At 43.6% G+C, this 17,435-nt stretch overlaps 1 protein-coding gene across 3 annotated transcripts in view; it reads left to right on the top strand.

Annotated features, from left to right (window-relative positions):
- Nucleotides 1-16,947, top strand: part of SUFU (SUFU negative regulator of hedgehog signaling) — a 75,021-nt gene extending 58,074 nt beyond the window's left edge. For 2 of the 3 annotated variants that reach the window (XM_068257560.1, XM_068257559.1), the window contains exons 10-12: nt 9,098-9,236; nt 12,650-12,718; nt 13,984-15,724. In XM_068257560.1, the coding sequence (XP_068113661.1) occupies nt 9,098-9,236; nt 12,650-12,718; nt 13,984-14,073 (298 nt within the window). In that variant the 3' untranslated portion in view covers nt 14,074-15,724. Of the gene's footprint in view, nt 1-9,097; nt 9,237-12,649; nt 12,719-13,983; nt 15,725-16,725 lie in introns of those variants that run through there. The other variant, XR_011024451.1, reaches the window with a different exon arrangement.
- The last annotated feature ends 488 nt before the right edge of the window (nt 16,948-17,435 follow it).

The following is a 17,435-nucleotide window of genomic DNA, read 5'->3' as shown; positions in this document are numbered from 1 at the left end:
TGTTTTCATTGACGACCATTAGGAATTCCTGTCTACCAAGAAATTGTAAGCTAAAGTATCCTACAATTGACTACAACACAACACATATGGAGTTTTTTTAAATAGTAGTAAAATGCTATAATTAAATATGATAAACATGTAATTTTCCTCAGTGTATGGTTTGTCACAAGACGTTCACTTGGCTTATTACATACAACTCCAAGCAGATGGTGTCCAGGCTGGTAATTAAACCTGGGACAAGCAAGAATGTTAGCAGTTAGGCCAAGTTAACATTGACCTAAAAAACAGAGGATTTAGCAGACCATAACGGAACAGACGAGAACGTATGCACACTGATCCAATGTTAACCAATGGATCCATTCACATTGGTCCGTTCAAATGGATCCGTTTGGTCCATTCTGCCGCACGGACTCCAAATTTGGGTCTTCAGAGATTTTTTACAGATAGCATTGACTGCGCTCTAAGGGAATGGAGGGTCACAGAAAACGGATGCCTTTAAAAACTGATCCGTTTTGCAAATTAACTTGTGCTATGGATATTTGTATCATACATATTGTGGATTAATTTTGTAAATTTTGCTGAATATGTGTACACTGGCAAATCTAAATGCTGTTTTTTCTTTTAAAAAAAAAACTGATCTGTGGAACAGATCAGTTTTTATATAGATTAGTTTTTGCATCCCTGCCAGTGTGAACTGGCAGGGATGGAGAAGTCCAAGGAAAATAAAATAAGCATTAGGTACCTTTCTCTCCTGCACCCTTACATATCACATTTGATTCAAAGGAAGGCAAGAAAAAAAAAAAACCCTTACTGGTTTGAATCTTAACCACTTAAGGACCGGGCTGTGTTTTAGAGATCTGTGCTGCGTGGGCTCTGATCGTGAATACAGCAGGGCGATCAGACTCCTCCCCCCCCTTTTTTTCCCCACTAGGGGGATGACCTGCTGCAGGGGGTCTGATCGCCGCCGCTCTGTGTGGCCGAGCGGGGGGGCGTTTTCCGCCCTCCCTACCTCTTCCGCCCTCTCGCTCTGGCTGTGCTGTGCGCAGGACGGATATCCGTCCTGCGCATTGTAGGATAGGCTTCAGCCTATCAAATGACGGCGATCCCCGGCCAATCAGAGGCCGGGGATCGCCGATCTGCCCTACGGCGCTGCTGCGCAGCATTTGATGTAAACAGCGGGGATTTCTTCCACGCGTGTTTACATTTTGCCGGCGAGCCGCGATCGGCGGCTTTCCGGCTGTTCACGGAGACACCCTCCGTGAACTGACATGGAAAGGTTTCCATGGTAACCCACTTAAGACCTGCTGACGCCTATGGGCGTTAGCTGGTTGTTAAGTGGTTAAGGACAACGTTTTTACTCCCTCTGACCCTGTCAGTTTAGCCCATCCCAGTTCGTAATCTAGTTCCAACCTCGCTGGAGATTGGATCTCTCAAGCCCCTTGTACCATTCAGTAAAGAATGACTCTACCCAACCATAATTGGTCCAGTTAATGGGTAAATGTTGTCTTCGCGATTTCTGTTTTCGAATATTCTTTTTATATAGACCTTTCCTACTTAAATTGGTGATTTACAGTTGCATTATAATATCAAAGCTGTTTATAGGCCTAAAACTGCTGCTATCCTATCTCACTCTATTTGATGTCTACTGATATGTTTTTATACACTTGTATGTAACCAAGTTGTAATTTTAAGGTCGTCTTGACTTATTTTGTTATTATGAAGACACACCTTATGTTCTGCTGTATTACTGTTTTTCATTACTTGAAACCAATAAAAAATTATTGAACAAAAAAAAACCCTTACAAGGCTTGGACCAATTAACCTTTAAAGGGAAGGTTCGCGCTGAAAAAAAAAAACTCCTTACCTGGGGCTCTTCCAGCCCCTGCCAGTTGATCTGTGAGAGGAGCTGCGGCGAGGGCACAGATCGACTGGAAGGGGCTGGAAGAAGCCCCAGGTAAGTGGAGTTTTTTTTTTCAGCGCGGACCTTCCCTTTAGGCTTCTTGCACACAGGGACGTTACAGTGCAGCCTGTAATGCTCCCCCCAACGCACAGCAATGTAACACAAGTGGGCTGTTCACACTGCCCACGCTGCGTTACATTGTAACGCAGCAAAGTACTGCATGCTGTGCGTTCTACGCGGCTAAGCCACGTTAGACTGTTTGCACATGCTCAGTCATGTTGGGGAGGAGGGGAGAGCGGCCAGGCACATGGCTAATTAATATTCACTGCACTCAGTGACGTGCAGTGTTTACTTCCTGGAGCGGCCGTTCTGTGCGGCGATTGGCCGGGAGGGACCACGTGATGCCGCATGCGTCCAAGAGTACGCATCACGGACGCCAGAGTAAGCTGCACAACGCGGCTCACTCCGACGTCCACACCAGAGAGCACCAGGCGTTGCGTTAGGGGCATGTTATAACGTCCCCTAAATGCAATGTCCTGGTGTGTAACTAGCCTTAAAGGACAACTGTAGTGAGAAAAATATGGAGGCTGCCATATTTATTTCCTGTTAAACAATACCAGTTGCCTGGCAGCCCTGCTGATCTATTTGGTGGCAGAAATGTCTGAATCACACCAGAAACAAGCATGCAGCTAATCTTGTCAGATCTGACAATGTCAGAAACACCTGATCTGCAACTAATATTGCTTAAAAGGAAATGAATATGGCAGCCTCCATACCCTTCTCACTTCAGTTGTTCTTAAAGAGAAAAAAAAATCCTTTGCGACTCCAGGTGGCAGTCAGATAAATCCCTGGTTCAACTCTGTTGGAAATTACCTAGTAATTATAGCCGGGGATGTCCTTCAATGCAAGAAAAGCATCCAAGCTTCCTTTTGAATGCAGATATAGAATTTACCATAACTACTTCCTGTGGTAAAATATTTCACATTTAACCACTTGAGGACCGCCCCCAGCCGATGGGCGGCGGCAAAGTCCGGGCCCAAACGACCGCAATACGCCCATCGGCGGGGGCGGCTGCGGGAGTGGCTATGCGGCGATCGCGTCATTCGTGACGCGATCAGCCGCCGGGGACTCGCTCCGCCCACCGCTCGTAGTAACCCGCCGGCTGTTCGGAAGCGCCGGCGGGTTACTAGCACCCGGATCGCCGCTGCACGTATGTATAATAGGCTTTGTAATGTATACAAAGCCTATTATACTGGCTGCCTCCTGCCCTGGTGGTCCCAGTGTCCGAGGGACCACCAGGGCAGGCTGCAGCCACCCTAGTCTGCACCCAAGCACACTGATTTCCCCCCCCCCCCCCCCTGCCCCCTGATCGCCCACAGCACCCCTCAGACCCCCCCCCTGCCCACCCCCCAGACCACTGTTTGCACCCAGTCACCCCCCTAATCACCCATCAATCACTCCCTGTCACTATCTGTCAACGCTATTTTTTTTATTATTCCCCCCCCCCTGCCCACTGCCCCCTCCTGATCACCCCCCCCCCGTGTACTTTATGCATCTATCCCCCCTGCTCACCTGTCAATCACCCCCTGTCACTGCTACCCATCAATCAGCCCCTAACCTGCCCCTTGCGGGCAATCTGATCACCCACCCACACCAATAGATCGCCCGCAGATCCGACATCAGATCACCTCCCAAGCGCAGTGTTTACATCTCTTCTCTCCTCTAAACACCCACTAATTACCCATCAATCACCCATCAATCACCCCCTATCACCACCTGTCACTGTTACCCATCAGATCAGACCCTAATCTGCCCTTTGCGGGCACCCAATCACCCGCCTACACGCTCAGATTGCCCTCAGACCCCCCCTTATCAATTCGCCAGGGCAATTTTTACATCTGTTATTCCCTGTAATAACCCACTGATCACCTGTCAATCACCTATCAATCACCCCCTGTCACTGCCACCCATCAATCAGCCCCTAACCTGCCCCTTGCGGGCAATCTGATCACCCACCCACATCAATAGATCGCCCACAGATCCGACATCAGATCACCTCCCAAGTGCAGTGTTTACATCTCTTCTCTCCTCTAAACACCCACTAATTACCCATCAATCACCCCCTATCACCACCTGTCACGGTTACCCATCAGATTAGACCCTAATCTGCCCCTTGCGGGCACCCAATCACCCGCCCACACCTCAGAACGTCCTCAGACCCCAGCCCTGATTACCTCGCTAGTGCATTGCTTGCATCTATTTCCCCCCTCTAATCACACCTTGAGACACCCATCAATCACCTCCTGTCACCCCCTAGCACACCTACCCATCAGATCAGGCCCCAATTTGCCCCGTGTGGGCTCCTGATCACTCGGCCAAACCCTCAGATCCCCCTCAGACCCCCTTCCGATCACCTCCCCAGTGCATTGATTGCATCTATTTTCCCCTCTAACCGCCCCCTGAGACACCCATCAATCACCTCCTGTCACCCCCCCTAGCACTCCTATCCATCAGATCAGGCCCAAAACATCCTGTCATCTAAGAGGCCACCCTGCTTATGACCGGTTCCACAAAATTTGCCCCCTCATAGACCACCTGTCATCAAAATTTGCAGATGCTTATACCCCTGAACAGTCATTTTGAGAAATTTGGTTTCCAGACTACACAGTTTTGGGCCCGTAAAATGCCAGGGCAGTATAGGAACCCCACAAGTGACCCCATTTTAGAAAGAAGACACCCCAAGGTATTCTGTTAGGTGTATGATGAGTTCATAGAAGATTTTATTTTTTGTCAAAAGTTAGCGGAAATTGGATTTTTGTTTTTTTTCACAAAGTGTCATTTTTCACTAACTCGTGACAAAAAATAAAATCTTCTATGAACTCACCATACCCCTAACGGAATACCTTGGGGTGTCTTCTTTCTAAAATGGGGTCACTTGTGGGGTTCCTATACTGCCCTAGCATTTTAGGGGCCCTCGACCGTGAGGAGTAGTCTAGAAAACAAATGCCTCAAAATGACCTGTGAATAGGACGTTGGGCCCCTTAGCGCACCTAGGCTGCAAAAAAGTGTCACACGTGGTATCCCCATACTCAGGAGAAGTAGTATAATGTGTTTTGTGGTGTATTTTTACACATACCCATGCTGGGTGGGAGAAATCTCTCTGTAAATGGACAATTGTGTGTAAAAAAAAAAAAGCAAACAATTGTCATTTACAGAGATATTTCTCCCACCCAGCATGGGTATGTGTAAAAATACACCCCAAAACACATTATACTACTTCTCCTGAGTACGGCGGTACCACATGTGTGGCACTTTTTTGCACCCTAAGTGCGCTAAGAGGCCCAAAGTCCAATGAGTACATTTAGGATTTCACAGGTCATTTTGCGACATTTGGTTTCAAGACTACTCCTCACGGTTTAGGGCCCCTAAAATGCCAGGGCAGTATAGGAACCCCACAAATGACCCCATTTTAGAAAGAAGACACCCCAAGGTATTCCGTTAGGGGTATGGTGAGTTCATAGAAGATTTTATTTTTTGTCACAAGTTAGCGGAAAATGACACTTTGTGAAAAAAAAACAATTAAAATCAATTTCCGCTAACTTGTGACAAAAAAAAAAATCTTCTATGAACTCACCATCCTCCTAACGGAATACCTTGGGGTGTATTCTTTCTAAAATGGGGTAATTTGTGGGGTTCCTATACTGTCCTGGCATTTTAGGGGCCCTAAACCGTGAGGAGTAGTCTTGAAACGAAATTTCTCAAAATGACCTGTGAAATCCTAAAGGTACTCATTGAACTTTGGGCCCCTTAGCGCAGTTAGGGTGCAAAAAAGTGCCACACATGTGGTATCGCCGTACTCAGGAGAAGTAGTATAATGTGTTTTGGGGTGTATTTTTCCACATACCCATGCTGAGTGGGAGAAATATCTCTATAAATAGACAATTGTGTGTAAAAAAAATAAAACAATTGTCATTTACGGAGATATTTCTCCCACCCAGCATGGGTATGTGTAAAAATACACCCCAAAACACATTATACTACTTCTCCTGAGTACGGCAATACCACATGTGTGGCACTTTTTTGCAGCCTAACTGTGCTAAGGGGCCAAAAGTCCAATGAGCATCTTTAGGCTTTACAGGGGTGCTTACAATTAGGCACCCCCCAAAATGCCAGGACAGTGAACACACCCCACAAATGACCCCATTTTGGAAAGTAGACACTTCAAGGTATTCAGAGAGGAGCATAGTGAGTCCGTGGCAGATTTCATTTTTTTTTTTTTTTTTGTCGCAAGTTAGAAGAAATGGAAACTTTTTTTTTTTTTTTTTTTTTTCTTTTTTTTGTCAGAAAGTGTCATTTTCCGCTAACTTGTGACAAAAAATAAAATCTTCTATGAACTCACCATGCCTCTCACTGAATACTTTGGGATGTCTTCTTTCCAAAATGGGGTCATTTGGGGGGTATTTGTACTATCCTGGAATTTTAGCCCCTCATGAAACCTGACAGGTGCGCAGAAAAGTCAGAGATGCTTGAAAATGGGAAAATTCACTTTTGGCACCATAGTTTGTAAACGCTATAACTTTTACCCAATCCAATAAATATACACTGAATGGTTTTTTTTTTAATCAAAGACATGTAGCAGAATAACTTTCGCGCTCAAATGTATAGGAAATTTTACTTTATTTGAAAAATGTCAGCACAGCAAGTTAAAAAAGTCATTTTTTTTGCCAAAATTCATGTCTTTTTTGATGAATATAATAAAAACTAAAACTCGCAGCAGCAATCAAATAGCAGCAAAAGAAAGCTGTATTAGTGACAAGAAAAGGAGGTAAAATTCCTTTAGGTGGTAGGTTGTATGACCGAGCAATAAACCGTGAAAGCTGCAGTGGTCTGAATGGAGAAAAAGGCTCTGGTCCTTAAGGGGCGAAAAGACTGTGGTCCTCAAGTGGTTAAACAACTCTTGCTGTAAAAAAAACACTTACCTACATAGATGGCAAAACCTTTTTTCCACCATTCTTGCAGATCATGACTCCATGTCCTTTGCACAAGCCTAGGGACAAAAAGCTCATCGGCCAAGCTTTTGTATTGCCCTCTGATGTATTTATACATGTTAATCAGGTCACCCCTGTGCTGCAGTGAATGGCAGGTGGTGTTTGTATAATATTTTGCGCAGCATAGTGGATCAATGGTTATTAGAGACAGTCAATGAGATAATACCACATTGCATACAGCTGGCATTCAATTTGAATGGAAGCTGTCATTTTTAATCTCATTGACCATCTCTAGTGGGTTAACATTCTCACCAAGAATCCCAAATTGGAATCCAGACTAGGACACTCCTTACATGGATTATTTTATCTCCATTGAGCCTAGTCTGTGATCGGGATGGTACATTGTTGGCCCCACTGAGGGACATCCAGTAAATTGTTCAGTGTACTTTTTTATTAATATTTATGTAGCGCTGACCCTTTACAGTGTACAGTTTACACCCTGCTAAAGAGTAAATCTGGCCATACAAGCACAAACCAGAACAGGAAGTTCCCTAAAAAACCGCAGCACTCAGTAAACATATTCAATAATATAAATCCTCTTTATTGAGCACAACAATGAGCCCAGACGAAGCTGCGCATTGCAGGCAGCGAATCGCGACGGCGAGCGCGGGGCACACCGGTCCTTTGCCTACATCCTCTATCCCCTGGTAAGCTCCAGCTTCTTTCCGGGTATTTTTACCCACTTATGCACTTTATCTTGCTCTATATGGTTCACTGTTTGTATTTCACATTGTGGATGGTCTAGGTTATGACTTTTTGATCCATCCTCTATGCACTTATGTATGCACTTTTTACCTCTATCCACATGTAGCTGGTGGTTTACCCAGGGGTTTTCAACTGACATCTTTTTATATAGTCTTTATATTATTGTGTATGGTATTTGAATTATACTCCACTTTGTAGGCATTGTGTTAACATTTACAATTTATATTATATCATCATTATTAGTATAGAGTTCCCCCGTGCTAATGGTTTTAAAGGGACACTTGAGTCAAACAAAAAAAAATGAGTTTTACTCACCTAGGGCTTCCAATAGCCCCCTGCAGCTGTCCGGTGCCCTCGCCGTCTCCCTCCAATCCTCCTGGCCCCGCCGGCAGCCACTTCCTGTTTCGGTGACAGGAGCTGACAGGCTGGGGACGCGAGTGATTCTTCGCCTTCCCAGGCACATTAGCACCCTCTATGCTGCCATATGGTATATGATATATGCTATAGCAGCATAGATGGCGCTATTATGGCCAGGAACGCGAAGAATCACTCGCGTCCCCAGCCTGTCAGCTCCTGTCACCAAAACAGGAAGTGGCTGCCGGCGGGGCCAGGAGGATCGGAGGGAGACGGCGAGGGCACCGGACAGCTGCAGGGGGCTATTGGAAGACCCAGGTGAGTAAAACTCATTTTTTTGTTTGACTTAAGTGTCCCTTTAAGTGTTTTTATCTTTAGTTGTGCTCAATAAAGATGATTTATATTTTTGAATATGTTTACTGAGTGGTGCGGTTTTTTAGGGAACTTCCTGTTCTAGTTTGTGCTTGCATCATTATTTAGTTCCTTTCTGCACACTCTATAACTGTGATCTATATCTTATTGTGTAGTGGATGGTGCTAGCCCATTTCTTTGCTTGTGAACATAAATCTAGCCATACATCTAGAGATATTGCAGCCCATTCGACCATCTAATTCGATAACTTTGAATCGGATGCAAATCTGTGCCACAACAAGCATGCCTGATTGACAATTTGACCGTTTTTCGGTCTGAAATTTAAGCAAGCTGAAAAAATCTCGGTCCGACAAATGTAAATGTGCCTTTGTATTGCAAATCACACCTGCTCCAACTGCGGTGACTCCCTGTCTTGTCCCCTTACTCCTGCGAGTGCAGAGAGGTGTGTGTGTGTGTGTGTGTGTGTGTGTGTGTGTGTGTGTGTGTGTGTGTGTGTGTGTGTGTGTGTGTCACACAAGCGCCATGTGCTATATGCTCAGTGTGACATTGTTGATCGGGGAGACAGCAGAGGAGACCAGGGGGGCCATATGCAATTCAATTTTTCTCCTCTGTTCTTTCTCCTAGGTGATATTTTCAAACTTGTCAAAATGCCTTTTAAACCACCAGCATGCAAGAAAACACTCAACATAGGCTTTATTTTCTGTTTTCTCCATTGCAGAGGCAGACTGTTACACGGACGGCACTTTACATATAAAAGTATTACTGGCGACACGGCCATCACTTTTGTTTCTACGGGGGTGGAAGGAGCCTTTGCTACAGAAGAACATCCATATGCAGCACATGGGCCTTGGCTACAAGTGAGCAAATACACCTCTCTATATAGCACTAAATCCTGAATGTAAAGCAGACCTGAAGACTGCAATATACCCATCTACACAATACTAAAACCTGACCTGAAGACTGCAGAGAAAATAGTGAGGCGGTATCAGCAGAACCCTTATATAAAATAAGCTAGATGTGATCATGGCAAATGATGGTTTCTTTTTTTCATCAGGTAAAGCCGCCTGTACACACTGCTGCGCTTGCGCTGCGTTTTTAAAATTGCGTGCGATTTTTAAATCGCAAAGCCTCCATGAAAATAGAAAAATCGCATTGCACCAGTGTGTACAGGTCTTGATGATTTTCATGATTTTTCAAACGTCCTTGCGATTAAAAAACGCATGCGATTTTGAAAGCGCATCGCAAGTGCAGCAGTGTGTACAGGCCCGAAATACAGTCTCCTTATTATACAGCTTCCTTTTAATTCATACGATATTTGTAGTAGCCATGCAGAGTTTTATGCATTGCACAGCTATACTACCGTAGTACCTTACGGACAATATTTTAACAATACTCCATTCATTAATTACAGTATTTTATATTACATCAGCAGCGTGCTTCAGAAGTGATAGGATATATAAAATACACACGAGTTTGTAAATCGGTATATAAAAATGAAATATTTTACAGACATGTCAAGTGACTTCATCCTTGAATGCAAGCCAGTCTTGCCAATCAGACGGGAATGTATGAAACGTCCTGAATATTATGATAGTTTGTGTAAGCAGATAACCTAAAAGCCGAACCTAGTGTATATAGCCTTTGGGGAACTCTGGATTTCCTGCCAGGTACAAATGGGAAAATGCAGTGTTGTGTTAAAGGGACACTGCAGTGACAGGGATATGGAGGTTGCCATATTTATTTCCTCTTAAAGGGGAACTGAAGAGAGAGGTATATGGAGGCTGTCCTGTTTATTTCCTTTTAATCAATACCAGTTGCCTGGCAGCCCTGCTGGTCTATTACTCTGCAGTAGTATCTGATTAAAACCAGAAACAAGCATGCAGCTAGTCTTGTCAGATCAGACTTATAAGTCTGAACCACTGAAACACCTGATCTGCTGCATGCTTGTTCAGGGGCTATGGCTAATAGTATTAGAGGCAGAGGATCAGCAGGGCTGCCAGGCAACTGGTATTGTCTAAAAGGAAATAAACATGACAGCCTCCATATACCTCTCTCTTCAGTTCCCCTTTAAGGAATGCCAATGACATGTTATTCGGGCTGATCCTTTTGGCTGCAGTAGCATCTGAATCGCATACCTGAAACAACCATGTGGTCAATGTAGCCAGACTTAAATCACATCACCTGATGTTCATACTCCTTCTGGGTTTGTGGCCAAACATATTACAGACATCATTAGCAAGACAGCTGGGAAATTGGCATACTAGAAAAGGAAAAAAGGTATCCTTCATTAGGGATGGTCAATGAGATGGAAAGTTGATGCAATATTATGCAAGTTGATGCAATATTATGCAAATTTTGCATGCACATATATGCAGATTGAACCAATCATATCCTGCTGAAATAAAATTTGATTGGTCCATTTTCAAGCTGCTTAAATGTGCTTACAAAATTTTCATAACCCTGCATCAACCTGAAATTATTTGGATCTCATTGACCATCCCTATGCTTCATATCCCTCTCACTACATTGCCCCTTTAAAGGACACCCAAGGCGAAAATAAACAAATAAAATAAACGATTGTATCGATCTTCCTTCTCCTAAAAATGACTTAAGATATTCCACAGTTTTATTTTATGTTTGAAACTACTTTTTAAGTTTTAACTGTTTTATTGTTTTTGCTCAGTGACACATTTATTGAAATATGCCAGAGCTACAATCTATGAACTATTGACACTTTTTATCTCTTTCCTGCTCTCAGAAGCCATTTTCTGCTAGAAAAGTGTTTTATAGTTGGAATTTCTTATTAGTGAGGGTCACACTGTAGTCACTTCCTGTCTGAGTCAGGACTGAGTCAGCCACTTACATACCTGATATTTAACTCTTTCAGGCAGAGAAAGAAAAAAAGGAACACAGCATAGTTATTTGTGCTAGGTACTGTACATACCCGTGTCTGTCATTATGTCACATGTCACCTCGGGTATCCTTTCATCTCCAAGGAGGAAGGAAAGTATGCAGAGGTACAAAACTTACCGTAGTGGAAAAAACCATAGACTTCTCAGAAAAATGCAACTCTGTGGATTGCATTTGCCATGAACAAGAGTGCCTTCACTTTTACATAGATTGGTGCCTAACATGTTAATGCATACCTGAAGTGACATGGTAAACATAGGCAAGTATAGTACTAGTCCTACTGAGACGAATTTGTTACATACATTCAAATTTCATGTAAATTGTATACAGCTTGAAGCTACACCAAGCTAAATCATCAGGAAGCTATTTTGACATTTTCAAACTGCATATGGTTTACATAAAATGTTAATCCAAGTTGACCTTTGCATCACATTGAGCATCTCTTCATACAAGCCAACTATACCTCTTTAATAAAACCAGGCTTTGGTGTACCCTGCTGGGTGGTAGCATCAAACTGGACACACTCACTCCTATTTGGCCTTCTAATCAATAATAAGTCTATGACCCCGGTAGAAGGTGTGGCTCCTATTTTATACCTAAAAGTTGAGTGGCCTTTGGGGACTTATCATGGCTGAAAGAAGCTGGATTTGATAAAGGGGTGGGTAGGCATGAGTGTTGCATATCTATTAAATAGCTGCTAGGAGATTTGGGCGCAGGATACACCAGATATACGGCTTACCCTGCTCCTGCACAAGTTCTGGCGGCGTTAATTACTATTCCCCTTCCAGGCCACCATGGATAGTGAGGGAAAGATGTAATTCGGCTTCCAGCTATTGCTGGTGGACGAATTAGTGTTTAAGAAGTCATTTGAGCTCCGTTTTTTGACAACGCCAAAATCGCTCACTGAGCACAGCTATTGTTGTAATTCCTATTACGGCCTATGGTGGCGCCCAAATCTCCTGTGCGGTTTTAACAGTGCTTGCTGAGTGTTAGGCTGCTGAAGGTGCAGAATTACACACAGCTACACTTTTATGTGCAACTTCAGAGTCACTTTAAGTGTGAATGCCTCTTTCCAGAGAGCTATTGACTACACAGAGTGCCAGCACAGATCCGCCAGCGTGTAGAAATCCTGCCATTGAATTCACACATTGCATTCTCCTATTGCTTCACACCTCAAAGTGGCTTCCTGTGTGCAGGATCTCTCTGTGATGTGTCAGTAGGGCTGTTTTATATGTGGTGCAGTCTGGAAACACCATGCAGACAGGTTTATGTCCTCCCTTGCTGCTGAAAATCACATGAAATAGTTGCCAATTACATGGAAAGCAGAGAATAAAAGGCTGAAACTGTTTTATCTCCTCAGATTCTGTTGACAGAGGAGCTGGTGGAAAGGATGCTGGAAGACTTAGAAGATTTAAGTTCTCCAGAGGAAGTAAGCTCTCATTTGTATAAATGAGGGGGAGGAGAGGGTTCTGTAAAGCGCCAGCCTTTCTGCAGTCACTGCAGCCTCAGGCCTTTTCTTCAAACATGGGAACTTGCTGGAGTGTGCCATTTCTCCTGCTCACTAACAGGGTCACGCATTCATAATTATCCATTTATTAACCCAAGTTAAAGACTTGTAAGCCTGCAAGCTGAATGCATAACAAACCAGTTATATCACTGGAAGGGAAGGGAGCCTGGAATGTAATCCAACCTCATTTGCTGCATTAGAGAAATTAGAATTCACAGAAATATGTTTTTGCTAAGAGTAATAACACTGCTGTCTTGTAATGAATCAAATCTCAGCGTAGTTGGGAGGGGACTATTCCATGGACACCTGGGACTGTCTGTGGGGATGGGGCAACGGGCAAAAACACATGCATGTAGGGCACATCTAATGAGCTAACAGATGTATTTTTATCAGTGTGTTGTAAACTCTTCTGCTGGAAAATGGTGGCGTTCACCTGTGATAAGTTACAGATTCCCCAGCAAGCTCATGGTGAACCAGAACGCCTAAGAGTGTGTAAGGGGCTAAAAAAGGATCAAAAAGCTTCCTTACTAATGCTGGGAATACACAATGAGATTTCTCAGCAGACTTACTGTCCGATCGATTTTCCGATCGTATTTCCGATCAATTTTATTCACTTTTATAAGAAATCAATCAGAAAAACGATTGAATATCAGATCGGAGATGCTGGAAATTATCTATCAAACCATCTATCTGCCAAAAAAAATCTCATGGTGTATTCCCAGCATAAAACACTGCAAAGCAGAAATTTTTCTTCTTAAAAGGAACTCGAGGTGTGAGACCTATGGAGGCCGCCATGTTTATTTCCTTTTAAACAATACCAGATGCCTGGCAGTCCTGCTGATCTTTCTGGTCAGTAGGGTCTAAATCCCACACCTGAAACAAGCATGCAGCTAATCTTGCCAGATTTGCCATAGACTGATCTGCATGCTTGTTGAGGGTGGCTTAAAGTATTAGAAGCAGAGGATCAGGACAGCCAGGTAATCTTCATTGTTTAACCTCTCTAGCGGTCAATTAAATCCGCCAGGGAGGCAGCGCAGCACTATTTTTCAAAAAAATTTTCCACCCCCTCTGATCGCCTCAGGCTAACCTAACTAACCTCGACCTTACTAAAAGTGTGTGCAAGACATTTATCCATTGCCATGCCATCCATCCAATAGCATCTAACTTGTAATGTTTTACCTTCACAGATGAAATTGCCAAAGGAATTTAGCTGGCCTGAGAACAAGCTAAAGATTTCTATCCTCCCAGACACTGTATTTGATAATCCACTACCTTAAGGACAAGACCCAGCCATACAGGACACTATGAACTCGGCTGCTCCAGCACCATTTATGGCTGTAAACCAAAGGCAAGCAGTTACTGCACAATCTTGACAAGAAGAGACGGCTCAGCACAGACTCTATTGTGTGATGTTTCAGCTTTTACCCTCTTAGCCAAAGTGTTGGGACTGTATCCTTACCTATAGAACACTGTTCTGTTTCTATTCACAGCTCTTACAGGCAGATAACAGCTTTCCCTATGCTCACCATTGGCATACGTGCCACGCAAGTCCTCGCTTAACAAATTAGCCCTTCGCTAATGCTCCCCTCCTCAGACTACATTCATTCTGATATGACACCGGAACCTGCCAGTGGTCACCGCTGACCGCAGAATCGTTCCTTCGACTTCTACAATCACAGCGTTCTGAATACTGATACCTTGTGTTCCAGCTAATTTACACTATAACTGTCGTGTGGGGGAATTATCAGTATACTGGTTTTTGTGACTTGATTATGTATTTGATACATTGACCCTCTTTAATACACAGAGAGATTGGTTTATTTTCAGCAATATTATAGGCAGTGTTCTTCCCAGATTTTTTTTTTCCGGCTGGGTGGCATGAAAAAGTAAGCGAGTGGGGTGCCAAGGGAGAATGCAGGGTCAGCGCAACTCTGCTTACAGCATAGGAGGAGGATGGCGAGCTGATGACAGACGGGTTCTCACCAAAATTAGCCGGATGGAGCACCCAGCTAAGAGCCTGGGGAGAACACTGATTATAGGTGAAAATAAAAAACTGGAAATGGATTTTATTTTGTGATTGAAAAACACAGCACTAAATCAGTGTCCATTATTTATATACCATAAGTAGAATTGAACTCAGTGTGAATGAGACAGAAGTGCCCCTCTGTGTGGCGGTAAGCCATAGAAATGCCTCATGAATGCAGATCGCTATGGACTGGCATTGGGCGGGAATAGCATTTGGAATTTTTACTTTTACTTTTCTGGAAGAAACATACTTTTTATATGTTTAGGTTCATGTATTTTACATTTTATAAAAAAAATATGTTGTTCAGAAGTGAGTTTTTACATCCTCAAGCTCGGTCTGACCAGCTACCCATACCACATTATTTGATTTAGGGCCTGTTTCTATTAGTATACTGTGAGTTTTGCATCTGAAAACGCATGTTTTTTTATGCAGCTTTTCAGTCGATTTTTACTCTCCATAGCAACATGACCTCACTGTGACAGGAAACGGGAAGAAGCAGGTTCAATGTGAAAGCAGATGTGAAAATGTTCATCAAATGCAAAAATCCACATGGAGGACCTTTCCCTTTTATCACATGCAGAACAGTGCCTGGTGTGATAATCTGCAGCATGTCTGCAGTTCATGTCTTTTCTGCATCAGAACGCATTTTAAAAAACACATTCAATTGAAACCACTCCACTGAACTGCATTGGTTTCAGTGTCAATGCGAATATTCGCATAGTGATTTCACACTCAGTGGAAATAGGCCCTTAGTCTGAGCGATTAGTACAGAAACTGCTCCAGAGATGATGTTATCTTTAATTGCATATTCCACTTTCTTTATAGAATTTTCGTACATGTAGATCAGTGCTGCAGAAGTTATACCGGTATTTCTGTTTGCAGACACCTAATAAATGACAAAATAGACTGTAAGCTCCAACTGTATTTCTTTGCAAGCTTGGCAACCGTACGATGGAGTACAGGCCAGAGGGATTACCTGCACAGAGCAGCAGTCATTGCAACTCCTTTTCAATACAGTAGAATCCCTATATAGTGAACTTCAAGGGACTTGGCTAAGCAGTTTACTATACCAGAAGTTTATTATATACAGTGATGTGAAAAACTATTTGCCCCCTTCCTGATTTCTTATTATTTTGCATGTTTGTCACACTTAAATGTTTCTGCTCATCAAAAACCGTTAACTATTAGTCAAAGATAACATAATTGAACACAAAATGCAGTTTTAAATGATGGTTTTTATTATTTAGTGAGAAAAAAACCTCAAAACCTACATGGCCCTGTGTGAAAAAGAAATTGCCCCCTGAACCTAATAACTGGTTGGGCCACCCTTAGCAGCAATAACTGCAATCAAGCGTTTGCGATAACTTGCAACGAGTCTTTTACAGCGCTCTGGAGGAATTTTGGCCCACTCATCTTTGCAGAATTGTTGTAATTCAGCTTTATTTGAGGGTTTTCTAGCATGAACCGCCTTTTTAAGGTCATGCCACAACATCTCAATAGGATTCAGGTCAGGACTTTGACTAGGCCACTCCAAAGTCTTCACTTTGTTTTTCTTCAGCCATTCAGAGGTGCATTTGCTGGTGTGTTTTGGGTCATTGTCCTGCTACAGCACCCAAGATCGCGACGGGTTTTCAGCAGACTGCCCGGCGGATCGTTCAGGTACAGCCTTATCAGTCCGCCGACAGTGCATACACGCATTACAGTCTGCTGAAAACCCGCCCAGCGGGAGGTGTCGACGGACCCATCGTTTGGCTGCTGTAGTGCGTGTGTATGCACCTTTAGAGGGGCTCACAATCATAGGCATATTTCTATGTATGTATAGAGTGTAGTGTATGTATTGTAGTCTAGGGCCAATTTAGGAGTAAACCGATTAACTTATCTGTATGCTTTTGTGATTTTGGAGGAAACCCACACAGCCACGGAGAGAACATACAAACTCCGAGCAGATAGTGCTCTGGCTGGGATTTGAACCATGGAGCCAGAATGCTAACCACTACGCCACTGTGCTGCCTCTAATACTTTTAGCCACCGACAGCTAAAAGTATTAGAGGCAGATTATCAGCAGGCCAGCCAGGCAACTGGTGTTTAAAAAGAAATAAATATGGCAGCCTCCATATCCCTCTCACTTCAGGTTAATGTAGAGACAGTATGAGGATTTTTGCCTACAAGTTACATTTTCTACCTGTAGATGCACTTTAAAGTAGAAGTATAATGCATTTTCAGAACGCACGTATTGTAATGCTGGGCATACACGGCAGTCAGGGAGGCTTATTAATCGAGCCTTATGGCTCGATTGATAATATCCGACGTGTCAGATCACCGCGGGGATCGATTCCGCGCTCGACCCCCGCGGGCGGACAATAGCAGCGAATCGAGCGGGAGATGAGAAGCGCCGGCGGGGACGAGTGGGAATCTCTCCGGGTAGACGAGCGGGGACAGGCGGGAGTCGATCCGGCGGCTAATCGGCCACCGGATTGACCCGTGTATGCCCAGCATAAGGGTTACCTTGAATACAGTCTCTGGCCATTACAAATGTGGCTTCCACTTCCTAGCTCGGTTAATTATTCAAAATATTAAAAACCCCTTTTCTGTTCCTTAAAGGACAACTTAGCC

This window comes from Hyperolius riggenbachi, chromosome 10 (genome assembly GCF_040937935.1).
Source record: "Hyperolius riggenbachi isolate aHypRig1 chromosome 10, aHypRig1.pri, whole genome shotgun sequence".
In the NCBI taxonomy this organism is placed as follows: Eukaryota; Metazoa; Chordata; class Amphibia; order Anura; family Hyperoliidae; genus Hyperolius; species Hyperolius riggenbachi.
The sequence above is the reverse complement of the archived record's forward strand: the minus strand, read 5'-3'. Positions and strand labels throughout refer to the sequence as shown.